Source organism: Oenanthe melanoleuca, chromosome 17 (genome assembly GCF_029582105.1).
Source record: "Oenanthe melanoleuca isolate GR-GAL-2019-014 chromosome 17, OMel1.0, whole genome shotgun sequence".
Classification (NCBI taxonomy): Eukaryota; Metazoa; Chordata; class Aves; order Passeriformes; family Muscicapidae; genus Oenanthe; species Oenanthe melanoleuca.
The window spans coordinates 9915203-9942221 of NC_079350.1; the positions used below are offsets into that span (position 1 = coordinate 9915203).

The 27019-nt window shown below is 55.2% G+C and overlaps 2 protein-coding genes and 1 non-coding gene across 6 annotated transcripts; 1 reads left to right on the top strand and 2 right to left on the bottom strand.

The window, feature by feature from the left end:
* Positions 1-681: 681 nt before the first annotated feature.
* Positions 682-3815, bottom strand: RPL12 (ribosomal protein L12). Its single transcript, XM_056504793.1, has 7 exons — positions 3271-3815; positions 3118-3191; positions 2774-2872; positions 2029-2110; positions 1363-1449; positions 855-967; positions 682-775 (listed from the first exon to the last, which is right to left on the bottom strand). The coding sequence occupies exons 1-7, from the start codon at positions 3305-3307 to the stop codon at positions 770-772; spliced, it is 498 nt and encodes a 165-aa protein (XP_056360768.1). The 5' UTR covers positions 3308-3815; the 3' UTR covers positions 682-769.
* On the bottom strand, positions 2265-2392 carry LOC130260295 (small nucleolar RNA SNORA65). Its single transcript, XR_008841765.1, has one exon. It is a non-coding gene; the product is annotated as a small nucleolar RNA SNORA65 (small nucleolar RNA).
* On the top strand, positions 3807-26414 carry LRSAM1 (leucine rich repeat and sterile alpha motif containing 1). 4 transcript variants are annotated; one of them, XM_056504789.1, is made up of 25 exons: positions 3807-4047; positions 4875-5057; positions 6415-6471; positions 7942-7986; positions 8430-8507; positions 9293-9361; positions 10064-10148; positions 10961-11082; positions 12814-12904; positions 13711-13841; positions 14443-14472; positions 15042-15164; positions 15242-15381; positions 15881-15925; positions 16563-16633; positions 17962-18061; positions 18735-18822; positions 19432-19506; positions 20876-20956; positions 22690-22785; positions 23326-23424; positions 24158-24289; positions 24681-24762; positions 24911-25050; positions 25465-26414. In XM_056504789.1, exons 2-25 carry the CDS (start codon positions 4986-4988, stop codon positions 25588-25590), a joined length of 2178 nt encoding a protein of 725 aa, XP_056360764.1. In that variant the 5' UTR covers positions 3807-4047; positions 4875-4985; the 3' UTR covers positions 25591-26414. The 4 variants fall into 4 exon arrangements, with proteins under 4 accessions (XP_056360764.1, XP_056360765.1, XP_056360766.1 ...); XM_056504790.1 differs by lacking the exons at positions 3807-4047; positions 4875-5057 and adding an exon at positions 5238-5245; XM_056504791.1 differs by lacking the exons at positions 3807-4047; positions 4875-5057; positions 6415-6471; ... (3 more) ...; positions 10064-10148; positions 10961-11082 and adding an exon at positions 11625-11638.
* Positions 26415-27019: the final 605 nt, after the last annotated feature.

A 27019-nucleotide genomic window follows, 5' to 3' on the forward strand; every position in this document is an offset into this window, starting at 1 on the left:
GGCCCCGCCGCTGGGTGCCCGGACACCCGCGCAGCCCGAGGCGCCGTGCGGCCGGAGCCGCGTCCCGGCCGGACCGGGCACAGAGCAGCGTCCAGGGCTGGAGAGACCAAGTCCCAAGTGCGGGGACACCTCGAGCGTCCCTCCCTGTGCAGCCCCCAGAGCGCTGGGTTTGCCCAAGGCACAGCCACACAAGGCAGGGACAGACAGATCCCTGAGCTCATGGGATTCCCATGGCTGGGAATACCCAAATCAGGCTTCACTCAGTTTTGCTTTAGGAGGGTCCAGCTGCCCTCCACACTACCAGGGACACAGTGGGATGTCCTGGACAGTTGGTGCCTGCCAGGGCTGGTGGATTTGATAAAAACCGGTTTTTTTGACCACGCCTTTGTCACTACAGCTCCATTTCAGGCTCTGTGGCCCTCAAGTCATCAGGACAGTGACCCACATTTCATCAGGAAGAGAAGGACACAACTGGATCTCATTTTTAATAAGCAAGGCTAAACATTCTGTTCTCATTTCTCAACACACTTTTAAACAGCCACACTTCCATCCTTGCCCCAATCCATCCAGAAAGGGCATGGACACATCACACCAAAGGTGCTGTATTTCCAGAAGTCAGGGAGTTTTCCCAAAGGAGAATTCCCAGCATGGGACAAGGACAAATCAAACCAGCAACAGTGCTTGCAGACAACTGGGTCTTTATTTAGTTATTTAAAGTGCTACAAAAAACTGAAGGAGCCTCCATCTGGCAACTTCTTTTTCTGCAGTCTTAACTCTGTTGGAAGAAGCAGACACAGCCCATTAGTGGAGTCTTGCAGTACTTAAATATTACACAGTCAGAGCTGGGCACTTACAGCTGGGCACTCAATGGCACCACTGTTGATGTCATCGATGATGTCGTGGGGGTGTCTCCCATCAATGCTGCAGCCCACAGACTGGGCAGTGCCAAGGATCTCCTTGATGGTCCCTGCAGCAGGAAGACACACCTTTGTTTTATCAGGAAAACACCTGCGGAGGCAACCTGGAGCAGCCTGGGCTAGTGGAAGTGTCCCTGCCCATGGCAAAGGGTGGAACTCAGTGAGCTAACACAAAGCAGCCTGGATTCTGAGAATCACACAGAACTCCTCAGAGCTCTCAGCTGTCCCACTTCCCTCAGGGGTTTGCAGGCTGGACCCTCAGGGCTCACCACATCTCACAGATCCTTACCCAGATCTCACACCCTGGATTCCCCCTGTGCCTCTCCCCTCCCCAGGTGTTGGGGCTGCCTGTCTCCAGCCAGCCCAACTGACCATGGACCCTCCCTCCCTCCCAGGGCATGGAGCAGGGGCAGGAGCACTCCCTGGGCAGGAGCCCAGGACTCACCCGAGAGCTCCCGGGCCAGCGAGCGGTGCCGCATCTGCCGCGCGATGTTCACGATCTCGTCGAAGGTGACGCTGCCACTGTGCTTAACTGGGAGGGAACAGCAGCACTGAGGCCACTGGGCCCTGCCAGCTTCTCTGGGAGCACCACTCCCAGCACTCAGAGCACCTGCAGAGCTGGGGGTTTGCAGCTCCAGCAGGACTGCTGTCAGTGCTGCTGCTCCCAGCAGCACCAAGTTATCCCCAACTCCTTTCCAAGGCTGCATTTCTGCCAGCTCCCCTGGCTGTGCCAGGCCCTGAGCTACAGGACAGGTGCTGATCTACACCAGCTTTGCCCAGAGAAGCTGTGGCTGCCTCTGGGTCCCTGGAAGTGTCTATGGCTGGGTTGGACAGACCTTGAAGCAACCTCGAAGTTGTCCCTGCCCATGGCAGGGGTGGAACTGATGGGCTCTTAAGTCCCTCCCAACCCAAACCAGTCCATGACTCCATAATCTCCTCACAGATTTCTGCTGATGTGCATCTCTTGCTACCCTGGCACTGCAGGGATGCCCAAAAACAGCCTCGTGTCCCCTGTTGTCCAGTTTGTGCTGAATAATCCCAAAGGAAGGTACTGGCATTTCCCCTCTTTTAGCCCCAAAACATTCAGAACCAGAGCCAGGGGAACACTTACTGTTCTTCTGCTTCTTCCTGTCACGAGGTGGCTCCTTCAGAGCTTTGATAATCAGAGCCGAGGCAGAAGGAACAACCTCTATCTAAATGCAAAGAGATTAATTTCCCCCCCCATTCTACACAGAATTCCATTACTAATGAAGAAACTCAACCACTCAATTATCTCAGCAAAGGTAACTCCAGAGCAGTGTGGGTTTGATCAGTTCCCTCACGCTGCAGGATTTTTGTGCTGCAGGAATGTGTTCCCAGGTTTTCGGCACAGGCCTCCCCACGTGCAGGAGAGGACTGCTTCCTGCCTGGGGCTTCCTCTTAGCTCACCACTGGAATGTACCAGCCACAGGTATCAGAACAGGTACGGTGGCAGGTGGCTACAGGAATTGGTAAGGTTTTAAATTATTTATTTTTATGCTGCTATTAAGAAAGCTTAGTAGTTTTTTTTGGGTTTTTTTTTTAATATGCTGGTTAGACATTGTGCAGAAAGAACAATCTTTCTGCAACAGATGAAAATTGAATTTTGGCACACGAGGAGCTTTTCTCAGGCTCCACACACATCCCACCACCCACGTTTTAAGGTCTTTCCAGAAGACCCCCACACACCCCCTGTGTGGCACTCATTTTATCCACCTCGGAAGGATGAAGGGCTGAGTGGACCCTGCCGGGCTCCGGGCCGGGGGCTGGAGCAGGCGGAGCCCGTGGGGGCTCCATCCACGCCTGCAGCCCCGGCCGGCCCCTGCGGCGTGCGGTACCTGCGCTTGCCTGTTCTGGATCGTCAGCTTCACCGTGATCCGCAGCCCCTTCCAGTCGCCCGTGGCCTTGGCGATGTCATCGCCCACCTTCTTGGGGGACTGAGGGACGACACGTGGAGGTGACACAGGGCTCGGGTTAAAGCCGAGAGCCCAGCGCTGCCCGCGGCTTCTCCCCGTGTGCGGTACCCGGACACCTTTCCCCAGGATGGAGCAGCTCCCGGGGCACGCCTCCCACCGCCTTCGGAACGTATTTTATCCCTCCCGCTTCAATTTCCCCTGGGATTCACCCATTGCTTCCCGCTCCGCCCGGGACACGTTCTACCCCTCCCGGCCCCGGTACGTACCAGCCCCAGCGGGCCGATCTTGGGCGCCAGCGCGGACGTGGCTCCGACCTCTCCGCCGGTGCAGCGCAGGTAAACTGAGGGGACAGCAGCGTCAGCCGCGCCCGCCGGGCCCGCGGCCCCCGCCCGCCGCCCGCGCCCGCCGCCCGCACCTACCGACTTTGATCTCGTTGGGGTCGAACTTGGGCGGCATCGCGGCGGCGGATGGCGGGGATGGAGGCGGATGGCGGGGATGGAGGCAGGCAGACGCGGATGGAGGCGGATGGAACACGGAGCGGAACCAAAGGCCTCCCGCTTCCCGAGAACACCGAAAAGGCAGCGGGGGCGGCGCTGGCCTAAAATATACCCTTTGAGATCTCGCGAGAGGTCAGGAAACTATAAATTATGACCGAGATCTCGCGAGAGGTGAAGCGCTGGCTGTGGCGGGATGTGTACAAATTTATGCGTGTTTATGTCTGTATAACATAATGTAGCGATAGATAGATAGATAGATAGATAGATAGATAGATAGATAGATAGATAGATAGATAGATAGATAGATAGATAGATAGATAGATAGATAGATAGATAGATAGATAGCCAGCCCTGTTGCAGAACGTGGGCTGTGCGTAGCGATGGTGAGGCACTGGCAGGCGCTGCCCAGGGCACCGCTGGAGTCCCCGCCCCTGGGGACGCCCAAGGAAGGCGTGGCCGTGGCGCTCGGCGCTCTGGGCCCGGGATGCGGCGGGGATCAGGCACAGACTGGACTCGGAGACTCCCGGGATCTTTCCCATCCCGGACAATCCCGGGGCGGGGCGGTCCTCCGGCCGCCAGGGGGCGCTCGAGCGCGGCGGGCGGAGCTCTGTGGGCGGGGCGGGGCGCTCTGGGCGCGCCGCTCGCTGGTGCCGCTGATCCCGTGAGCCGGCGGTGAGGCAGCGATGGCGGCGCCGAGCGGTGAGCGATGAGCGATGAGCGATGAGCGGGGCTGGGGAGCGGGGACCCGCTGTGGAATACTGGGCTGCTCCGGGCCGGCGCCGGGCACCGCGCCTCGGGCGTGCTCCTCGGAAGGGCTCGGGAGCGGGCGGTGTCCGGGGCCGCGCGGTGACCGCCGCCCTCGCTCGCTGTCACTGCTCTCCCCAGGTGTCGGGCCGGTGCCCGAGGGCTGCGAGCCACAACCCCCGCAGGGTCGACCCAGTGCGAGGTTCTGGGCCCTCGGGCACAGAGCGGCGCTGTTCTGCATGAGGGAAGGGTGAAGAAGAGGAGCAGCTTGGAAGCTGTGTGACCCTGGGAGGGGGACCCGCAGAGAGAAGAGAATAGTGATGGCGAGGGAAAGGAAGGACTGAGAGGCGGAGCTGCACTGGTTAAGACGGGAGGAGATTTGTTCCAGGCGTTGTCAGGAGAGGCCGCGGGCAGGCTCAGGCTGTGGCAGGGTGGCAGCTCCAGCACAGAGAGTGAACGATGCAGGACAGCGAGTTCCAGAGCTGCAGTTCAGCTGCTGCCTCCTCCGTGCCTATCCCAGTGCCTGCAGGACTGGCTGCTGATAGCCTGTGGCTGTCTGACCCCCAGGGCCAGGCAGCATCTTCAGGAGCCCACCCAGATCCACACCCTGGCTCACTGCCCCCTCACTGTGCTCCCGAGTGTGTTTTCTCAGAGTAAATAAAAGATCTCTTCTTTCCACACCCTGACCTTGTCTCATTACAGTGCCTAGATGGGTTTATGGCATCCAGACAATTGCTGACACAATTATTTCCTTTTTAACCTTCCTCTCTGCCACTTAATAGGTCCCAGTTCTGCAGCCCAGGCTCCCCAGCAAACTCAGACCCCAGGAACCCTCAGCCTTTCTCTGCACTGACCATCTGTGCCCCCGGGCAGAGCCACAGTCAGGACTGAAGATGCCTCTCTTCTCCAGGAAGAAGAAACCCAGCGAAGATGCTCGGAAGCGCCTTGAGTACCAAATGTGCCTGGTGAGCAGTGCCAGGGCCATTTCTGTTCTGGGTACCAAATGTGCCTGGTGAGCAGTGCCAGGGCCATTTCTGTTCTGGGTACCAAATGTGCCTGGTGAGCAGTGCCAGGGTCATTTCTGTCCTGAGTGCCAAATGTGCCTGGTGAGCAGTGCCAGGGCCATTTCTGTTCTGGGTGCCAAATGTGCCTGGTGAGCAGTGCCAGGGTCATTTCTCTTCTCTGTACCTGGTCCTTGAGTGCCAAATGTGCCTGTTAGGCACTGCCAAGATAATTTCTGTTCTCCATGCCTGATCCTGGCTCCAGATGGTTTGGTACATTCCCTCCACGTTCCATGACCAGCAGTTGTGTTCCTGGTCCCACCAAGACAGCAGCTTTTCTTTCTAATGTACCTCAGGGAGTTCCTGCCTCCCTGTCTGCCTTTGCCCTCTCATTCCCTTCATGCCACTGCCACCCCTCTCTGTGTGGTTCCATGGGGCATCCTCCCCTCCACCCCACCTCATGCCTGCAGGTGGGACCCCAGCTCTCCTTTCTCCTCCATTCCCCTTTGCTCTTACAGATCTCCCAGTTTGCTTTTCCCTCCAGGGAACCTGTGACTTCCCATCATATCTGCCTTGCCTTGTGCCTCTCTTTTGCTTACCATTATTCTGATCTTCCTGTCACTCTGAGAATTAACAGCTTAGATGTTGCTGTTTGTTCTCCTGGACTGGGATTTCACCAGGATGCTCTGGCACTGGGAATCTCCTGGGGAAGGGATGAGGAGAGGCTGAGGAGTTCTTGGGGGCTCAACCTGGAGAAAAGGAGGCTCAGGGGGCCCTTGTGGCTCTGCACAACTCCCTGACAGGAGGGGACACTGGGGGGGGTCAGGCACTGCTCCCAGGGAGCAGGGACAGGAGGAGAGGAAACAGCCTCAGGCTGGGCCAGGAGAGGCTCAGGCTGGACATTGGGACTTTCTGTTTTCTTGAAAAGCATTGTCAGACATTGCAACAGACTGCCCAGGACAGTGGTGGGGTCACCATCCCTGGAAGTGATCCAGAGATGTGTACATGTGGCACTTGGGGACCTGGGTTAGTGGTGTCTGCCCAGGTTCATCACTGTTAGCAGCTGCATTGGATGGGCTGGATTTGAACATGGAAAATACTTTGGAATAGAACCACAGAATCCCAGGTTGGTTTGGATGGAAGAGACCTTAAATCCCATCCAGTGCCACCCCTGCCATGGGCAGGGACACCTCCCACTGTCCAACCTGGTCTTGGACACTGCCAGGGATGGGGAACCCACAACCTCTCTGGGCAAGGTGCAGCAAGAGGTGCTGTGTTTCTGCATGGTCTGATTCTCTGGATGTGGTTCTTCCCTCTCCAGGCAAAAGAAGCTGGTGCTGATGACAGCCTTGACATATCCAGATGTGAGCTCTCAGAGGTATGTCCTCTACAACTTCCAGTCTTCACTCACAGCTCTGATTCTCTGTCTGCTCCTTGGTACCAACTGTCAGATTTACCCTCATGCCTGTGAGCCTTGAGACAGAAATTATTGCTGGTCCACCTTTATCTCTATCTCTTGATCTCTGGCTTTCAGCTGGGGGCTTCTTCCCCTGTATTTTTGGTGGGAGTTTGCCTGTCCTGTCTGATACTTCAAAACCATTTCCATCCTGTGAATCTTTTAGAAGGGCAGAGTGGTCTCATACCCTCCACCAGGACCCCAGTTTGGGACCTCATGGCCCAATTTTGCTGGTCCTGAGGGATTGGCTTGCCAAAGGCTGAGTATTTGTAATCTTAGAGCTGCACAGTCTGCCACCCATGGTTGTTTTCCTGTATAAGTGAAAATCCCACTTCTGCTTCCAAGTTGCTGGTTAAGGATGGAAATCTCACTCCCAGCTTGGCTTCTTTTATGGCAGCCGACTAAATGAGGAACAATCTGTGCTGGTGTGTGGGCAGCAGTGACAGAGTGCCAGGCACCCAGACACAGCTTCTCCTGCTGGCAGCCAGGCCAGCCTCAGGCAGAAACTATTTCTCCCATTTCTATCTCACTTTTAATTTTATTCCTTGTCTCATGCTTCTAAACTGTTGGTCCTGAATACAGGATGCCTTTGCCAAGCAAGGTGGGGAGATTTGGCACTGTGCTGGAGAGGAGAGCTTCCTGCTGTGCAGTGTGAAATGGCTTTGCTGGGGCTTGGGGATGTTTTGTTCCAAGCTCAGGAGCCAGCAGCAGGCTGTGTGTGGGTTTGCAGGCTGTGTGAGACAGCCTGGGTGTGGCAGGGTGGCAGACAGAGTATCCACCCAGCCAGCTCCACTTAGGGCCCCAGCTGATCTGGGATGCCCAGCAGCTCCTTTTGGACCATAAAACTGTCTTGCTGTTTAATTTTTCTTGTTGTTTCAATGAGTGAAGTGAGACATCAGTTTGGTTTTACAATTAACCATGGGCAGGAGTCTGGCTGCTGCTGCAGGGAAGGTCACAGTGCCCAGCTGTGCCTGGCAGGGGCTGAACTGGCATCTCCTGTTCTGCCTGTCCCTCTCCTGGCACATCAGGGACACTCTGTCCTGCCTGGTGCTCACTTTCTCTCTCAGCACACTGCAGTGTGGTTGGGAGGTTGCCATACCAAGAATACATTTCTGTGATGACTGAACTGAACCTCTGCCTGAACTCATCTGCACAATGAATGTTAAATCACACAGAGCTTGAACTCCTGCCTAAGCCTCAGCCTGCTCTGTGACACTGTTGTGTCACAGAGAGCCACTGGAAGCTGTTTAAATGGAAGCTCCCTGGGAAGTAAAGGGCCAAAATCAGGGGCCAGAAATTTTAAGCATCACTTTTATTTTGAGTTGAGCTGCTCACACTTTGCAGGTGCTTAAAAGAGAAGTCTGACATGGCTGTTTTTGAATTGTTTTTCAGGTTCCTTATGGGGCCTTTGCAACTTGCAAGGTCTTGCAAAAAAAGGTAATAATGTAATCAGAAATTACTAAATAATTCTGTTAATAGGCTTAACTATTATTTTGGTGTTTGAAATGACTGTGTGTGGTTGTTTTATGGTGAAGGAATGTTTTATTCCAGAAGGAATTTGCTTATAAGGAGTTTGTCCACCTTTGTGATACTTCATAGAAAGCAGTTTGAGTCAGATCAATCCTGTCTGTGTTTTCTAAAGTTAACTTCTGCCAGGTGGCTGTTCTAGCCCATCTAAGGGTATTTCTCATGTAAGGAATTGGGACCTGCTTTAGATCTCATGTAAAATGTTTGACCTTCTCTGACAATCCATTTCCTACTTTAATGTTTTATATGATAGTAAATAAGATATTGAGCTCTTGCAAAGCCTTCCCAATTCAATCTCCAGCTTATTCTGGTGTCTCTTGTGTTTATGTGTCAATGGGGTTTTTCCTCTCCAGGTGCTGATTATTCATACAAATAATCTGACATCTTTAGTTCCAAAGTCCTGCAGCCTCCTGAGTCTCATAACTGTGAAGGTAATTGGGATTCTTAACAGTTCAACTGCAGCCAATTTTCCTTGGATTTGAGCTGCATTAAAACACACCAGCCCAAGGAAATCCCTTCTGGCTGACTGGCTTTGCCAGGAGTCAGTACCAGGGTGTGACACCTGCCTTTTCTGGGTTCAGCTCCCAGGCTCACACACAGCAGTCACTGAGTGGTTTGTGTAACATCACCATCAGTCCCAGGATTCATTTTTCCCCTTCAGAATCCCACAATTTCCCCCTCAGCAGCCTTGCTGGTGGTGGTCAGGCAGAGCTGGGTGTGTTATGGGGTAGATCCATTTCTCCCCTGCTCTGGAAGGTCACTGGAATGGGAAGGAAAGTGGTGATGGGTGTGACAGGGCTGGGTCACCATCATGCTGGGATTCCCCAAGTGGCAAAGCCACTTCAGCAGCTCCACATGGAGGGAGGGAGGGCTCCAGGTCTAGTCCTGCCCTCTCTCTGCACTGCTGTTGGAGCAGTTCAGCCCATTTGATCCTGCAGAAATTCCTTTTGCCAGCCTGGTTCCAAGGGGATGATTTATCCAGTTGGCTCCCCCAGTCTTGAGGGACTGCTCTCCCTCAGTGTCACTGCTCTCCCTTGTCTCTTGTTTGTCACTGATGCCTGAATTTCCAGAAGACCTCCAAGAATTAAGTACCTGTGTCCCCTGGAAAACTTGAGCTGCTTTTCAATGTCCCATTGGAGGCAAAGTAATTTTCACTGTGAGATAATTAATTACTTTAGTTCCCAACCTTTTTTGGTGACATTATCTGCTTTTCCAGGTTCTGGACCTGCATGACAACCAGCTGGCTTCACTTCCTGCTGATATTGGTCAGCTGACAGCTCTTCAGGTAAAAGATTTGCAGCTACATCCCAGGTGTCTGTACAGTGCTTGTTTGGGGACAGCAGGGATATGGGTTACTGCTGTTTGATTTATAATTAATCACAACTTCTGTGATGGTGCCATTGTGTCAGATCTATCACATCACCCTGAGTGTTGCTGTTGAACTGGCTGGTTAGAGGGAGAGTAGGCAAGAAGGAGGAAAGGAGCAGGAGAGGAGCAGGAAGAGCCAGGCTTGGTCATGTTCTCCCGGCTCAGTGCAGCCCAAGTGGCTCCCATGGCCAGGCAGATGCTCTCAGCAAGCAGAGTGCTGGTGATCTCCCCAAACATTCAGGTTTTGCTGTTCTCCCTGGTGTGGTTATATTGAGAACCCAGAGCAGTGTCTAAGGGCACACTCAGGGTCTCCTGCTCAGGGGGTAGCTTTAGGTGGGAGCTGGAACTGAGGAGGACTGCCCTGGACACTCCAATTCCCAGTTCCTGCATGTGGATCCAGCACCAGATGCTGGTGGTGAGCAGGATTTCTCACTACTCCTGGTAGCTTGGCATGCCCTTTATCCAGGGCTGGTGGAAAACACATTTTTTTAACTCTGGAAGTGTCATCTACAATCAATTTCAAGTTGTACTTCTGGGCCTGAAAATCCCAGGGCACAGATGTGTAGAAGACATGAGACTTGGATGAATATTTTGAACATCTTCTCTGTTAATACCTTAGGTCCTAAACCTTGAAAGGAATCTTTTAAAAAGCCTTCCACAATCTATAGGAGATCTTGCCCAGCTCCAGATCCTCAATGTGAAAGGTATGGAATGGGATTGCTCTGGGCAAAGCACATTTATTATCTGGTCATTTATTATTCCTTTCAACCAAGGCAAGCACCACATGGTTTATCCTCTGAATGCTGAGGAAAAGCACAAGGAAGGTTTGAATTCAAATAATTGGCAAGGCAGGAGAAATGATCTAAGCAGAAAATGTGTCAGCATCAAGCCCTTTAGTAAAGCAAGCAGAGCACTCAGCCAGATAAACCAAATTACAGTTGGGTCCCCCAACAGCCAGAGCTGGTCCTGTGGGCCTGTGTATCCCCACCAGGTTTGCACAGCCCAAGCACAAAGGTCACACGTCTTTTCCAGACTCCTGGGCATTTTCCAGCTCTGCAGTGCCATAAATCTGAGGGAAAAAGGAGATTTAATTATGTGGAGCTGTTGGTGAAACAGGGAAGGCAGTGGAGGGTGAGGAACTTGCAAGGGCAGCTCAGGTCATTGTCTGTCTGTCTGCAGCACCTGGGCTCTGAGCCCGGGGTGTGCAATTCACATTCAGTCCCCTTCCTCCCATCCCTGGCACTTGGACCAAGGGAAGAGCATTCCATGGTACAAATATTCTCCTGAGAAGGAGCACAGATGCAGCCTGCAGCAGTGACCTCAGCTGAGAAGGAGATTTGGGTCCCAAATTGCCCGTGGTGGGCGGTGACATCCTCTGAGTCCCTGTGTGACCTGGGACAGTCCCTGTGCAAATGAGCTGTAGGTGTGGTTGTGGATTGGGGCTGGAGCAGATGAGCTTGCTGCCTCCTGTTTTGGGAAGGTTCTCTGGTTTAAACTGGCTTTTTTGTCTGTGTAGGGAACAAGCTGAGGGAGCTGCCCGGGAGCGTGAGCGGCCTGCGGAGCCTGCGGGCCCTGGATGTCAGTGGGAACGAGCTGCAGGAGCTGCCCCGGGGGCTGGCCCACATCCCCACCCTGCAGGTACTGCCCCACATCCCCTCCCTGCAGGTACTGCCCCACATCCCCACCCTGCAGGTACTGCCCCACACCCTGCAGGTACTGCCCCACATCCCCACCCTGCAGGTACTGCCCCACATCCCCACCCTGCAGGTACTGCCCCACACCCTGCAGGTACTGCCCCACATCCCCTCCCTGCAGGTACTGCCCCACATCCCCACCCTGCAGGTACTGCCCCACACCCTGCAGGTACTGCCCCACATCCCCACCCTGCAGGTACTGCCCCACATCCTGCAGGTACTGCCCCACATCCCCACCCTGCAGGTACTGCCCCACATCCTGCAGGTACTGCCCCACATCCCCACCCTGCAGGTACTGCCCCACACCCTGCAGGTACTGCCCCACACCCTGCAGGTACTGCCCCACATCCTGCAGGTACTGCCCCACACCCTGCAGGTACTGCCCCACATCCCCACCCTGCAGGTACTGCCCCACATCCCCACCCTGCAGGTACTGCCCCACATCCTGCAGGTACTGCCCCCACACCCTGCAGGTACTGCCCCACATCCCCACCCTGCAGGTACTGCTCCACACCCTGCAGGTACTGCCCCACACCCTGCAGGTACTGCCCCACACCTGCAGGTACTGCCCACACCCTGCAGGTACTGCCCACACCTGCAGGTACTGCCCCACATCCCCACATCCTGCAGGTACTGCCCCACATCCCCTCCCTGCAGGTACTGCCCTAGGCAGTCCTTCCCTGCTTCCTGCTCTCCTCAGCTGGGAATAAATCCTGCCCACTGGGGAGTGGCTAGGGTCTGGGAATGATGCACTGCAGAGGGTTGTAACAGGGCTGTTCACACAAAATAACTTTTGTGTGCCTGCTCTGCTTTTTCTGATCATTTTTACCATCTAATCTGATCATTTTGCCATTTAATCATGACAAAAGCAATCCCCAGAGAGTGAAGCCGTGGATGTTACCTGCCAGGCTGTCTCTGAGCCTCTGTCACCCTGGCAGATCCCCAGCTCATTGTCAGCTCCCATGGGTTTATGGCTCTCTGAAGTGTACATTCAGAATGGCAAAAGCTGCTGGATTTTTATGGATGTGTTGCCTTCTGGCTGCCCACCTTGTCAGTGCTAAATGGTGCAAGTGTGAGGCAACAGCTGGCTCAGACATCAGCAGGAAGGTGTGAATAAATGCTTCCCTGAGTCACACAACATTTTGTTTCACTTCTCATGAGGACAGTGAGATTTAAGCCATCTGTGCAGCTTTGCCCCCTGTGCATGGTTAAGTGGTTCCTTTCTGGGCCTTCCTGCTATGCCCTTCTCTACAAAAGGCAACATTAGGTCCTTTTGGTGGCCACAGTAGGACAAAACAAGTGGCTCTTCCCCTCCTTCTTTATGGGACTTCTCTCCATGCCCTTGTATCACCCCCATTTCCATGCAGAAGGGAACTCCTGATGTGGAGTAGGGAATGTCTGCAGCTGAGAAGTGCTCTGACCTCTGGTACCTAAACATGAAGTACCAGTGCCTGCATGAGGGGAATGTTCCAATGAGGGGCCAGCTCAGAAGCTTCCAAACAAGGGACAGTGGAGTCACCTCTGGAGACACCCAGAAGGGATTCAATACAGCCTCACATTTATGTCAGGATTTAGGGTAACATTAAGCAAGGTCTTGGGGAGCTGCAAGGAGAGCTGCAGCTGGACTCTGTCTGGACTCAGAATAACCTGGAGCTCTGTGTGTTCTGTTTTGGAGACATTGACCCTGGATGCCTGTGCCATGACCTACCCACCCCCTGAGATCTGCAGTGAGGGCACTGAGGCCATCCAGCAGTTCCTCTGCAAGGGTAAGAGGAGCACCTGGGCTGTGCCCAGAGATGGCATTTCTGAAGGACAGACACTGTGTGGGCTCTGCTGGGGGTGGTTGTTGTGCCCTGCACACCTGGTTACCTGTCTTTGTGGGCAAACAGCACAACACGAGTCCTTCCCTGAGCCCAGCCACACTGAAGTGTTGAGTGTTAAAAACCAGAGTGGCTGGGTCAGGCTGTCTCAGTGACCATGAGAAGTCAGTGCATCTCCTGTGGGTATTTGCATTTTCTCCTGTGGGAGGGTTGGCATTGTCACTCTGTCACTGCCTTGGGACAAGGAGGGAGACTCACGAGTCACTCAAGGTCCCTACTGCCCTCATTTTATCCTGAGGAAGGACCTGGGCCTTGCAGGTTGTTATGAGAATGATGAAAACAGATTGAGAACTCAAATGACAAAGGAAATTTACTTTAAGTTTGTAGACACTGTGTTCAGTGCAGGCAGGGAGCCTTGTGGAGGTTTTATGCAGTGCCTTGCAAGGTGTAGTCAGAACTTCGTTCTGGGCAGTGACATCTTCAGCCCTGCAGGAGTCACCAGGCCTGCAGCTGTGTGCAGGATGTGTTTGTGTCTGAGCAGATCCTTGTCCTGGTGGGGATGGAGTGGCCTCACCTCCTCCCAGAGCTCCTTGTGCCTCCTGCCTCAGCTGGAGCCCTGCCAGGCACTCCTTGGTGTGTGGGCAGAGGAAGCACAGCTGGAAGCAGTCCCACACACCAGCCAGCTCTCAGCCATGGTGCCAAGGAGGTCTTTGAGCCCCAAATGTTCTTATTTTGTGTCTGCTGCCTTGCAGAGTGTGGAATTGCATACTACCCTCCCTCCCAGTACCTGCTCCCCACACTGGAGAGTGATGGAGGAGGGACTTCAGTGGATGGGGTGGACAGGACAGTGGAGAAGTACCTGGAGGAGGAGAGCAAGTGGCAGGTGAGGCTCCCCTGCACCAGAGGGTTTGGGATTTGTGTCTGTGCTCCACCAAAACATCCCCCAGCACTTGGCACATCATCCCTCATCACCTTCCTCTCCATGGGTCTTTTGGGATCAAGGGAGCAGCCAGGCACAGTGTGTGCAAGGGTGGCTCATCTCCCTGCTGAGCTGGGGCTGGTGTCACCACTCTGGCTCCTGGAAATCACATCCCAAGGAACTGTCCTCATCCTTGAAAGCATTGATGGAGCCAAGGGACAGAGCTGGCAGTGGCACATGGAATGTGCAGTGTGTGATGTCTGTTTTTGAGGGGACAGCAAACTGCAGAAGAACCTTGTGCTTCCTTGGGCTAGACATGTTCAGTGTTCCTGGGAAAGGGGAGGCTGGACCAGTAGTTGTGGTAACTGTGCTAATTCCTCTTTGGCAAGTGCAGAGTCAATGCCTTTGCCCCTGGAGAAGCCTGAGTGGCTGGACTTTGGGCCTGTGTTCCTGTGCCTTTGGTTGATGTCTTCACTCAGTATGGGGAGATTGTGCTGTGGACTAATAATATCTACAAAAAAGTACTTCTGACAATAAATGTCTGCTGATATTGCTTATTTTTCAGAACAAATTCTTGGATTATGAGAAGAGGAAGGTAAGGATCAACTGCTGCAACTTCTTTGTCTGCAGCATGGGTCTGCTTCTGGTTTTTGTTTTCCATCTTTTTATTTTGTTTCTCGTTCCCCTCTCCTGGCTACACTTTTAGTTTGTTCTTTTGGTTTCCTTGGTCTGTCTCTTCCCCTGTGCAAGGCTCACTTTGAAATAACCAGAAGCTCCTGCCATGCAGTTCCTTTGCCTTTGGCTCAAGCTGCTCAGAGCTGGCTGCTTCCAGCACACAAGGGAGTCCTGTGCCATGTGGAACTGAACACAACCTGCATTTTGGGCTTCCCTCCACGTGTTTATATTGGCTGGTTTGGTGTCAGTCAATGCCCAGGGAATTCAGCTTCATGACATGAAAGAGTTTGGGGATTATGAAAAGAGCAGCAGCTTCTGCTTCCCAGTTTTTGGGTTCCCAAGGAGAGAACGTTCCCCTCCCCTAGACAAGCCTCCTGTTTGCCATTTGCCTTGCCTTCTTTACTGTGCCTTGCTTTATGTTTTTCCCAGAATATATTCTTGCTGGTGAAGGAGATTCCTGTCATTCATCTTCCCCCTTACTCCTCTCAGGAGAGGAAGACGCAGGAGAAGCTGGAGTTTGAGCGGCGCCTGAACCTGGGGCAGCGAGAGCAGGCGCTGCTGGTGCAGCAGCTCAGCAGCCACAAGGATGAGATCCTGCAGACTGTGAGAGAGGTGGGTGTGCTGGGCAGGGCCTTCCAGGGCACCCCTGCCTTCCCCAAACCCACCTTCTGCTTTCCTGCTCTGGGCAGGAGCAGCAGAGGCTGGAGCAGGGTCTGTCGAAGCACCAGCGCTATTTGGAGGAGGAGAGGCTGAAGCTGCTGCAGCAGCTGAAGGACACAGAGCAGGGCACTGCCACTCGGATCCAGAAGCTGCTGGAGGACAACCAGAGGTGGGGTTCCAGGGGTCTTGCTCTGATTTTTTTGGTCATGTTGTTTTGGGCGGTTCATTTCACCCCCGGTCAGGATTGATGTCTGGAGGAGCTGCCTTAGGTCCTGGACTGCCAAAGATCCATTCAAAGCATGGAATTGGCATCTTAAAAGAGCTGTTTCATAGATATGTGGTGTTGGCATTTTGCAGTGCTATGGAAGAAATTTTAGTTCCTCATGGAAGGTGCAAATTTGAAGTGTTAAGGTGCCCCTGCCTGTGTCTGCTGGGTCTCCATGTGAGCTGGTGCTGAAAGCTGCTCTGCTGTGCATGACAACAAAGTTGTTTTCTCTCAGGCACATGGGGGGATTGTTGGGGTTGTCCTGTGTAGGAGCTGGAGTTGGATGATCCTTGTGGGTACCTTTTGAGTCAGGATATTCTGTGACTCCTTGGTTCTGACCCCTGGGGGACCAGGATGTTCTACTCAGCTTGATGAAAACCTTTGTTTTATCTTTTTTTTAAAGGCAAAAACGAAGTTCAGACATTTTAAAGTCCTTGGAAAATGAGAGGTGAGTCTGTTTGAAACAAACTTGGCTGGAAAAGGGGTTGGAAGCTGGGAAGAGGGATGGGAACTTCCTTTCAGAGTCACCAGTGTGAATCCACCCTAAGTCAGGTGAGGTTCATCTCATACCTGCAGCTGCCTCTGGTCACTGTTGGAGGCAGGACACTGGACTCAGCGTGCCTGGTCCTACCCAGTCTGGCACACCCAGTGACAGGGTGATTTTACCTCTTTTTCATCTCTGAATAGTCCTAAATAATGAGTTTGGGAACAAAACTCTGTATTCCAATATAGGCACCAACAGATCCTCCATCTGCTGGCAAGCAAGACAGTTCTTGGGCTTGGGCTCATCCTCAGCAGAAAGCAAAGCCAAGGAAGGGCCTGGCACTGTTTGGGAAGAGCATGTGCATGTTGTGTTGATGTTCTGTCTCTCCCTGTCTAAAGCCACTGCCCCTGTGGTTTTGAGCAAATTTTATATTGTCTCCCATGAAACTTAGAGGTTCTTCACTAAAAAATCATTGAGGCTTTGGTGTCTCTGATAAGCCCAGCTTTCCTGAGCAGGGTGAACCTGTCCAGCCTTGAGACTGAGCTGGGTGAGTGGAGGAAAGGGGCTCTTTTGAAGGAGTGCCTGAATTGTTTGTTGGCAGGATCAGGATGGAACAGCTGATGGCAATAACCCAGGAGGAGACGGAGCAGCTGCGCAGGAGGGAAGTGGCCTGTAAGTCCAGACAGCTCTTTGGGGAGCACCAGGAGCAGCTGAGGGGGCTCAGACTGGAGGAGAAGAGGCTCTGGGGGGACTTTCTCACTCTCTACAACTCCCTGAAACAAGAGTGTGTCCAAGTGGGGATCAGGCTCTGATCCCAGGGAACGAGGGACAGGACAAGAGGAAACAGCCTCAAGCTGTAGCAGGGAAGGCTTAGGTTGGATATTAGAATTTTTTTTCCCGTGGAAAGGGTGATCAGGCATGCAGTGGTGGAGTCACCATCCCTGGAAGTGTTGAAAAAACATGTGATGTGGCACTCGAGGTTTAATGGTGATTGTAAAGGTCTTTTCCAACTTTAATGATTCTGTGATTGTATGAAAGACCTGATTCCTCTGGAGGTGCCCTGGGTAGGTGGCAACCACATGGGAGATGCTCTGGCACACACATTCTGACATGCCCTGATGGGCACAGGGAGCAGCACTGCCCATGTGCCACTGATCCAAGGCTTCCACCTGCAGCTCCAGCCTGTTCTCCATGGGGCACAAGCCAAGCTCCCTGTTAATCCATCAGATTCATGTCTGGTGAACAAGAATGGTGCTAGGAAGTCTTCTCTGCTCATGCTGACCATGACCAGATGTGTTTCTCTAGGAGGACAGAAGGTGGTGTCCCCCTAAGACTGGCAGAGCCCAACTCCTCTCTGCTCTGGGCCAGGGACAGGAACCAGGGAACAGCTGGGGCAGGCTCAGGCTGGAGCTCAGGGCAAGGCTCTTCCCCCAGAGGTGCTGGCACTGCCCAGGCTCAGGCTGGAGCTCAGGGCAAGGCTCTTCCCCCAGAGGTGCTGGCACTGCCCAGGCTCAGGCTGGAGCTCAGGGCAAGGCTCTTCCCCCAGAGGTGCTGGCACTGCCCAGGCTCCCCAGGGAATGGGCACGGCCCCGAGGCTGCCAGAGCTCCAGGAGCGTTTGGACACCAGGGATGGACAGGGGGGATTGCTGGGGGGTCTGGGCAGGGACAGGGGCTGCACTGTCCCTGTGGGACCCTTCCTACTTTCCCAGAGATTCTGTGATCTCAGGGCTGGTAGGCAGTGACTGGGCTTCTCTGAGCACTGAAGAGGTGCAGGCACAGGCAGAGTGGAGATGTCTCAGCTCTTTTCCCAAAAAAGAGCCACAGCTCTCAGGTGGCTGGGTGTGCTCTGGAACCAGTGAAATGGGAAGAGCAAGAGCAATGAGAGGGGAGCCACTGTTGGTTGCAGTGGCTGCAGCAGCAGTGGTGGGTGAGTCCTGCTCTGCACACCCAGGCCAGGCAGGCACTGACAGCCCTCTGTCCCTCTGTCCCTCTGTCCCCAGCTGCCATGCAGCAGATGCTGGCTGAGACCTACAAGAACAAGCTCCTCCAGATGAGCTCCGAGTCCCGTCGGCAGGACCTCGTCAGCCAGGCCTGCTCCAGGTGCAGGGGGTCTGGGGCTGCTGGTCTTACATCCCTTTCTTCCCATAAGTACATCAGGAACCCTGGAGCTGCTGGAATGCAGCAGGACAGCTGTAACAGCACAGGACAGTGCAAATTAAACTGTCAGAGTCCCTTAAATGAACCACCTTCAAACGACCACAATTTGCATGTTAATCACACTTTGGGGGAACTGTCACTTTTGTATATTTTGTCTTATACATTCTGTTAAATATGAAGGATGGAGTTAGACCAGTTGTATTCCTGTTTTTTGAAGCACTTCAGTGCCAAACTGTAGCCCAGAGCTCCTCCCCTCACCTCCCAGCTTGCCTCAAGGGTGCTGGGTGTGCACGAGTGTTGCTGCACATACTGAGAGCATCCTGGCTCAGTGTTTACAACAAGATTACAAACTTTAATCTGGCAACCTCTAGCACTGACCAAAAACAGCCTTATGAGCCTGTGACCTGCTCAACAGGTCCACAGGAGCTGTGGTGCAGATTTGGTTTGGCTGTAGGGAAAGAGGTGTTAAATTTGTGGCCATCAGCTGTGCAGTGCCATGGCTCTGCCCCCATTCAGTAAGAAATTCCTCCTCCTGCATTCCCCATCCTGCTTTTCTGGTTCACCTCCAGAGTCCCAGACCCAGCATTAACTCCATGCCACATCCATCTCCTTGCAGCCTAGCTGAGATGGATCAGAAGTTCCAGCAAATCCTGGCTTGGCAGCAGCTGGATCAGAACAAAGCTGTCAGTCAGATCTTGCAGCAGGTAGGCCAAGGAGCAAACTGCTCATGGGGGGTTGAGGGAGAGCAGGATCCAGAGTGGGCCACAGGAGCAGCAGTGGCTGGGCTGGGCTGGGCTGCATGCAGAAGTGATTTTATTTAACACTACATGCTAAACTTTGAGAGTATCTGCTATTCTGACAAACTAACTTGGATGGTTGAAAAAAAATTACTTTTTATCTAGATGCAAATTTTCAGAAAAGACAAATGCAGAACATGGGAAGCAAAACTGCCATGATGATTAAGAGGGGATTTTGAGGCAGGTTTCCTGGGATACTTGGGACAAGCATTTTCAGAGTTTGTTCTCAGAAGTGCTGGGCAGCTGTGCCCTGCAGCACAGCCTGGCTGCTCAGTGCTGCTGGAAAGGAGAGCTGGGGTCACACAGAGCATTCCAGATGAATGGTTGAAGAACATTAATATTTCTCTGTATGTCTCCAGGGTGAGCTTTACCTGTTGGGCTCTCAGCTGTGTTTCAGGACACTTGCTCAGAGCAAGCACCACTCAGAGACTTGTGCCTGAGTCCCTGCAGCAGCTTCTGAGCCCATCAGCAACTGCACCAGCCACCTCACTAAGCAGGATTTTGCCTGTCCCTTAGATTGAGATGCAGAAAGCTGCCTTTGAAGCTCTCCAGGTGAAGAAGGATCTTATGCACAGGCAGATCAGGAACCAGGTGAGTCAGCAACAGAGGAAAGAGCAACGAGCTCCTCAGCTCATCCTGCTGTTTGATGAGACCCTGGCAGGAAGAACAAAGTGAGCACAGAGCAGGTCTGAGAACATGGAGAGCTCTGGTGCTGCTGAGAGCTCTGGAACAGAGTTGGGTGGTATTGGTCACACTCCAGTCTGCCAGCTCTGAGGGAGGGAGTGTCAAAGCAGCTTTTAAATTCCTGGTGGCATTGCCATTCCTTCAGTCACCTCAGCACTGGAGGACAGACCTGCACTGACTCCAGGGGTGCTCTGCAGTTGCACCTCTCATTTTCTTCAGGCTGTGTACTGGGCAGGGCTGCTGCTTCCACATGAGCCCATCAGCATCCTTCTGCATCTCCATCCAGCACACCCAGCTACACCTTGAGCCATGAGTTCATCTTTTTGTTCCCATTCTCAGCCTGCCTTTCTGAGCTCCATTCTGCAGAAGGTGCAGTTATGTAGTCAGGGAGAAGAGTGAGAGCTGGTGGAGAAAGTAGTGGATGATGCAGGATGATGGAAAAATTCCAGGGGATGATGCAGGAAGGTGGGAAGGCAGCAGTGGTGGATGCAGGAAGGAGGGTTGCTGGTTTCTGGCACAGTGCTCCAGAATCTTCCCTCTCCTGATCTGACACAGCAGAAAAGTCTCAGGTCAGGATTTGCTGGATAAACTTGAGGGCTTGGATATTTTGAGTGCCCCAGTGACCAATTTCTGTTGGAAGCCTCTCCATCATTGCCTGAGTTCACCATCTGGGTCTTGCATTTTGCTCCCTCTTGCTCTGTGAGCAAAGGGAATTTGTTCCTTGATGCCAAGGCTGGACCTTTCACCCTTGGGACTCCTCCCACCCCTGCTGCAGGAGCAGCATGGCCAGGGGCAGAGGGATGGGCTGGGCTTTCATCTTGGCTTTGCTGTGGGACCTTGGGCAACTCACTTCACCTCTCTGTGTCTCAGTTGGCCCACCTGAAAGAGCAGGTGCTGTTCTGGGATTGCTGAGCACCTGGAAACCAGGGCACTGTCCAGGAGTCTGAGGTTTGAGCTCTGCTGCTGGAAGGGCCTTGGCTCCACTTTGCAGAGTGGCTGCAAAAGGTTTGGGTGCACAGACTGATTGCAGTGAGCTTCCAGACATGAGCAGAAGGTGTTGAGAGTAGAGAGACAGTTGAAGGGTTGGGACAGAACTCAGGTAAAAGAAGAGACCCTCAGCACACACATCACCACAGGGCACAGCAACCCCCACAGCACTCCCCTCAACCTCTGAGTGCTCTGCAGTGCTGCCCTTGCCAGTCAGACTTCATTTTAAAAGAGCATAAATTAAAGTCATTTTAAATGTCAGTAAAAAAATGTTTCATCTTCTGTTTAGATTAAATTAATAGAAACAGAGTTATTGCAGCTGACACAGCTGGAGCTAAAGAGGCAAGAACTGGACACAGAGACACTGCAGGTACGTGGGGCTCTGGGGCTGCCCCCCACCCTCTCTGCTCTGGGATTGCTCCACTTGCTTCCCTTGCTCCTGGCACTTCCCAGCTGCTTTTATGCTTAGTCAGAAGGTCCTTCTGCACAGGACACACCAACCCCTCTGTGTCCTGGCAATGTGGGACATCACTGCTTCCCCTAAACACCCCCAGGCATTCTCAGCAGAGAGGCAGAGGAGCCTTGATAGGGATGGGCAGTTCCAGGTCTGCTGGGTGGGGAAGGATTTTGCAGTCCAGTTGTTTGCTGTCCCAAAAACACCTGCCTGCTGTGCATTGCATGTCCTCTTACATTGTGTTGTGTTTTGCTTTTGACATCATCAGCAGTCACACATTGAGGAATACCAGGTTTAGCTTAAGCAGCTTTGGTTTAAATTTTGTTTTATGGTGCTTTTGCCTCAGTTGTTTTCTTTTGTGTGCCATGTGCCAGGTCAGCACACCTGTTTGGTCAGCCCAAAATCAGTGACAAGCACCCAAGGCTGTCACAGAGCAGTGGTGAGTGCTGGCTCCAGGCAGCAGTGCCTCCCAGCCCTGTCCTGGATCCTTCAGGTATAAGGTTTGGCTTGTGCTGCCTGGACTCACACAGCTGCTCTGTGGTGTTGGAGGGCAGAGGGTGGGAACCACCCAGAGCTTGTGTGACCCTGTGAGCACAGGAGCTGCAGGGCAGGTGCCCAGGTGCCACCTGCAGCTTCAGCACCAGGAGCTGAGGAACGAGGCCTGAATCTCTCTGGATCCCCCTGCCCTTGGTGCTGTGCTGCCCAAAGGGTCCCTGCTGGGCTGGAGCAGCTCCCCCTGACATCAGTTGTCCCTCTCTGATCCATGGAGGTCCTGATGCTTCCTGGAGGTGGGGTTGGCCTGGGAGAGGCAGCTGTTACCCAGGAGCCTTGTCCCTGTGCAGGGCCCAGGAGCTGAGCCCAGGCTGGACAGCCCTTGGAGCCCCCTGGGACAGTGGAAGGGGGTGGAACAAGATGGGTTTTAAGGTCTCTTCCAACCAGACCAGTCTGGGATTCTCTGGTCAGTGAAGGTTTCCCCAAACTTGAGGGTGTAACAGAATCCTTGTCCCTCTGTCCATGGGTGTTGTGCTGTGGCTGATGCCTCTGGGCTCTGTTCAGGCATGGCTGAGCTGAGAGTGAAGCTGCAGAGGTGCCACATGGTTGGACATTCCTGAGCCACTTAACTCTCCACTGCCAAGGAGTGGCTGCAGGGATGCCTGGCCTTGCCCTGGGGTGCTTGAGGTGAGACCCCAGGGAAAGGAACCATCCCAAAGGGAAGGGGACCTCACCTGTCCTGTTTACCTGCAGGATTCCACACCTACTTTCAGGTGGTCTCTCCTCAGTTGGGCAGGGCTTGGAGCACCCTGGGAGGCAGGAAGGTGCCTCTGCCCATGGCAGGGGGTGGAACAAGATGAGCTTTAAGGTCTCTTCCAACCCAAACCAGTCTAAGATCCCATAATTCTAAGGAGGGGGGCCATGAATACTTTTGGCTGAACTGATGGAGTGAGGAGGAGCTGCTGCAGCCAGGGTGAGCTGGGCTGCTCAGAGTGGCAGTGCAGGGCTCACAGGAGTGGGTTCAGCTTGGTTCTGCCCTGCTAGGAGAGGATGTGAGCTGTGGGGCACAGGGCCTGGGGTGGGTGTGGCAGGGGCCTTGCTGGAAGGGCACAGGCTGCAGCAGGGTGGGATGTGGTGCCAGAGCTCTCCTGTTGCAGGAGCTGGTCACGGAGCAGCGCCAGGCACTCAGCTGCCTCCTGCAGCAGCTGCTCAAGGAGAAGAAGCAAAGGGAGGAAGAACTGCAACAAATCCTGGTAATGAAGCCCCTCATGAAGTGCTGTGGATGAGGAAGCATTTGGGTTGGCTGCAGGGAGAGTCCATGGCTCAGTGAAGGGGAGCAGAGCAGAGCTGTGTCCAGGGCCAGAGGCCAGTTTAGCCCCAGGAAGTTCTAACATAAACCTGGGGGGCTCAGCAGCTCTCCTGGTGCAGCATGGGGCACCATCATCACCAACAGAGACCCTGCTGGGAAGGGAGTGGTCAGCAGGATGAGCACAAGGGATGGGAGCTGTGGTCTTGCAGTCCTGAAGATATCCAGACTCTCCTGAGCCTCAGGGGACCAGGCCACAGGGTCTGGGGCAGGGGCAGGAGGGGGATGCACAGCCCTGGACTGGGTGGGAGCGGGGTCAAAGTGGGGCCAGCCTGCAGGAGCCAGAAATGCCTGTTTGACCCAATCACAGTGCTCTGGCTGGGCCCTGCACAGCCCAGGCTGGGGGTTCCCTCCTGCACACCCATCCCTGAACCCCCCTGGCCACCTTCTCTCAGGTGCTGAATGAATGTGTTTGTTTGTTTTTCAGCTGGAAATGGAGGCAAAGAGTGAGACCAAACAGGAGAACTACTGGCTGATCCAGTACCAGCGGCTGCTGAACCAGAAGCCCCTCTCCCTGAAGCTCCAGGTGCTGCTGCTGTTCTGCTCCCACTGTGGGACTGCTAAGGCTGGGAGCAGGGCACAGACCCCTCACACAGATCCAGTCCCAGTGATTGCCAAAAAGGTTTTTCCATGTGTGAGGGGAGCTCTCTGGGGACTGCAGCTCCTCCCTGGGGCAGCTCTGGGCTCTGCTCTGGGACAGGGACAGGAGCCAGGGAATGGCTGGGCCAGGGCAGGCTCAGGCTGGAGCTCAGGGCAAGGCTCTTCCCCCAGAGGTGCTGGCACTGCCCAGGCTCAGGCTGGAGCTCAGGGCAAGGCTCTTCCCCCAGAGGTGCTGGCACTGCCCAGGCTCAGGCTGGAGCTCAGGGCAAGGCTCTTCCCCCAGAGGTGCTGGCACTGCCCAGGCTCCCCAGGGAATGGGCACGGCCCCGAGGCTGCCAGAGCTCCAGGAGCGTTTGGACACCAGGGATGGACAGGGGGGATTGTTGGGGGGTCTGGGCAGGGACAGGGGCTGTTCTCAATAGTCCTTGTGGGTCTTTTACAGCTCAGGATGTTCAATTATTCCCAGACAAATCAACATTTTGAACCATGCCCATAAAACACCTGGGGCCAGAGCTGCTCCAGCTGTTGGGCTTTCAGGCTTTGGTGTGTTTGGGATGCAGCACAGCTGAAGCAGGGCAGGGCAGGGATGAGCACACCCCCAGCCCTGCTGCTGCCTGGCCTCAGGGCTGCAGTCTGGGAGCTCACTCCATGTTTTGCAGGAGAAGGGTTTGGAGCAGCAGCTGGTGACCCTGCTGCTGGAGCTCTCTGCTGACCAGTACCTCCCCATCTTCGCTCACCACCGAATATCCCTGGAAATGCTGGGCACCATGAGTGCCAGTGACCTGGAAAAGGTATGAAACAGCAGAGCCACAATGTGAACAGCACCAGCAGGGATTGTCCTGTCCCTCCCCTGAGCTTAGCTGTGCTTTCTGGGTCTGCCAGGGTGAAGTGCTGGTGCTGTGCTGCATCAAGGACAGGTGCCTGTGCTGCTCTGCCTGTCCCTGTAGGCAATCTTTGCTCTCCCAGAGACTTGCAGGGTGAGCTGCAGCCTGGCTCTGTCTTCCAGCATCCACCAGATGCTCTCTGTGGTAGAAATAGCACCAGGGAATTCCTGGTGCCTGGCAGAGGGGCTTTCCTTGGCATGGCCACGTCTTGCCAGCAATGCCCAGAAGTTTTCAGTGTCCCCTTGGGGACATCAGCCTGCTGTCCCTCTGGGGCCAACACCCTCCTCTTGCCCCACAGCTCGGTGTGACAGAGGCTGGCCTGCAGCGTGCCATCCTCAGGAGGGCTCAGGAGATGCTGGCTGTGGCCACGACCATCCCAGGTACCCCCAGTTCTGTTCTGCCCCCTCACAGCAGGTACCTGAGCCCGGAGCACGGAGCTCTGTGGGTCGCACACAGCCCGTGGCTGTGAGGAGGGGAGGCTGGGAGGGCAGGCAGAGCTCAGGGGGCTCAGACCTTGCTTGCTTGCAGAGCTGAGGAGGGCAGAGGACAGCGAGGTCCCTGCGGCCCCAGCGCCCAGCGCTCCCCCGGAGGAGCCCCCGAGCCCCGCGGCCCCGGCGCTGCCGTGGGACGAGAGGAGGTCGGAGTGCGTTGTGTGCATGGAGCAGGAGGTGAGAGCCGGCACGGCCCGGGCCGGGATCCAACATCCCCGGGCCTGTGTCCCCAGCCTGCCCTGGCAGTGCCCGGGTGCTCGTCTGCCCGCTGCGGGGCACGGCCGGGCTCGGGCAGCCCAGCGGGGATGGGGGCAGAGAAGCGCAGGGCAGGGTCGGACCGGGCTTTGTGCGGCTGGGGCAGGACCTGGCTGAGCTCCACCCACCCTGCCTGCTCAGCTCAGCCCCGTGCCCTTCCCTGTGTCCCATCGCACGTCCCTGCGTCCCTGCTCGGCACAGGGGCCAGGGGGAAATCGGGTGCGGGGCTGTGCCCCCCACGCTGAGACTCCCCGGGTCATCCCAGCTCCCCCCGTGCTGGGACCCGCGTTCAGGGACAGCAGCACTCCCCCTGTCCCCTCTTTGTCTCTCCCCCAGCCCCAGATGATTTTCCTGCCCTGTGGCCACGTCTGCTGCTGCCAGCGCTGCTGCGAGCGGCTGCACTCGTGCCCGCTGTGCCGCCAGGACATCGCCCAGCGCGTCCGCATCTTCCACAGCGCCTAGCCCGGCCCGGGGGGCACGGCCCCGCCCCGGCCCCGCTCCCGGGCTGCTCCTGCTGCTCACGGCCCTGGGCACAGCCCCTCCCACACAGCAGCACTGCCCTCCCCGTGCAATGCACCCGGCATCCTCCCAGCTCCCAGCTGGGGCTCCTTCAGTGAATCCCTTCCTGCTGCCCGCCCCTGCCTGGGGACACACCGGGTGCAGCTGTGGCTCCTCCTCTCTGCAGAGGTGTTTGCCTTCAGAAAGGCCCCTGGCTCTGCAGGGGCACGGAGAGTGCTTCCAGCAGTGCTGCCCGCAGCTGGGGGAATTTCCCGTGGGAAGATTGGGCCAGGACGTGCTGTTCTTCGTGTGCTGACAGTGCCTTGCACCTCTGTCATGCCAAAGGTCTGGGGCTGCTGCTCTGGAGCCCCACAGGGATGTGCTGGGTCTGCACCCTCAGGCAGGGCAGAGCCAGGGGCTCCCAGCCCCAGTTCCTGCTCCTGTGAGTGCAACACCCCCCTGGGACTGGAGGGATCTGCCCTGGCCACTGGAGCCCGGTGGGGTCCCTCATCCACAGGTCAGGTGGGGAGCAGAAAGTGTTGCTGCCCCTGGACTGCACTGACGAAGGGCTGGGGCTGTGTCCAGCTCAGATCCAGGTGCCTCTGTGCACTGGGGTGTGGCTCAGATCCCAATGGAGCCGGTGCCCAGCTCAGATCCTGTGTCACTGATCAGTAACAATTCCTGTCTGTCCCTCTGCTCTTGACCTCCAACTATAAAAATGCTGCCACGAGCCCAGTCCCACCCCAGCCTTCAGCAAGAGCAGCCATTAAACTGCAGCTGGTTTCTGCTGGGGGTGTTTGCTGGTGTTTTCTTCTGCAGGGGGGATGGCTGAGAGCTGGGCTTGTGGAACAGTGTTGGGGCCACCACGTGCCCTGCTGTCCCAGTGTCACCTCCTCCTTCTCATCTTCTTGTCAAACAGAAGAATTTGGGCTCTGGGCCTCCTCCCAGGGTGCTGCTCATTGTGGAGCTGCCCCAGGGATGTCCAGACCTTGGACCCTGCGCTTGGGTTGCCTCACATGAGCTGCCCCGTGCTGAGCATCCCTGTGGGACACGTGTGGCCACCAGTGTCCTGGGGACGTGCCACAGCACCAGGGCTGGCGCCTTGGGAACACCCTGGGGATGTTTTTCTAGCCTCTGTTTTCATGTTTTGCTGCTGCTGTAGGTCAGAGCAGGCAGGTCCTGTCCGGGGAGGGGCAAGGGGCTGCACCAGGAGCGGCTGGTGCTTGGCAGGGAGGAGGATTGGATGGGCCGAGGTGCTCGAATGAGAGCAGGAAGGATCGTGGAGCACCCGCACTCCTCCTCATCCCCCTCCATCGGCATTTCCTGGGGTCACGGAGTCAGAAGCCGTGGCCTGAGGGATGGCGAGGAGCAGGGCGAGTGGATCCAGCCCCCC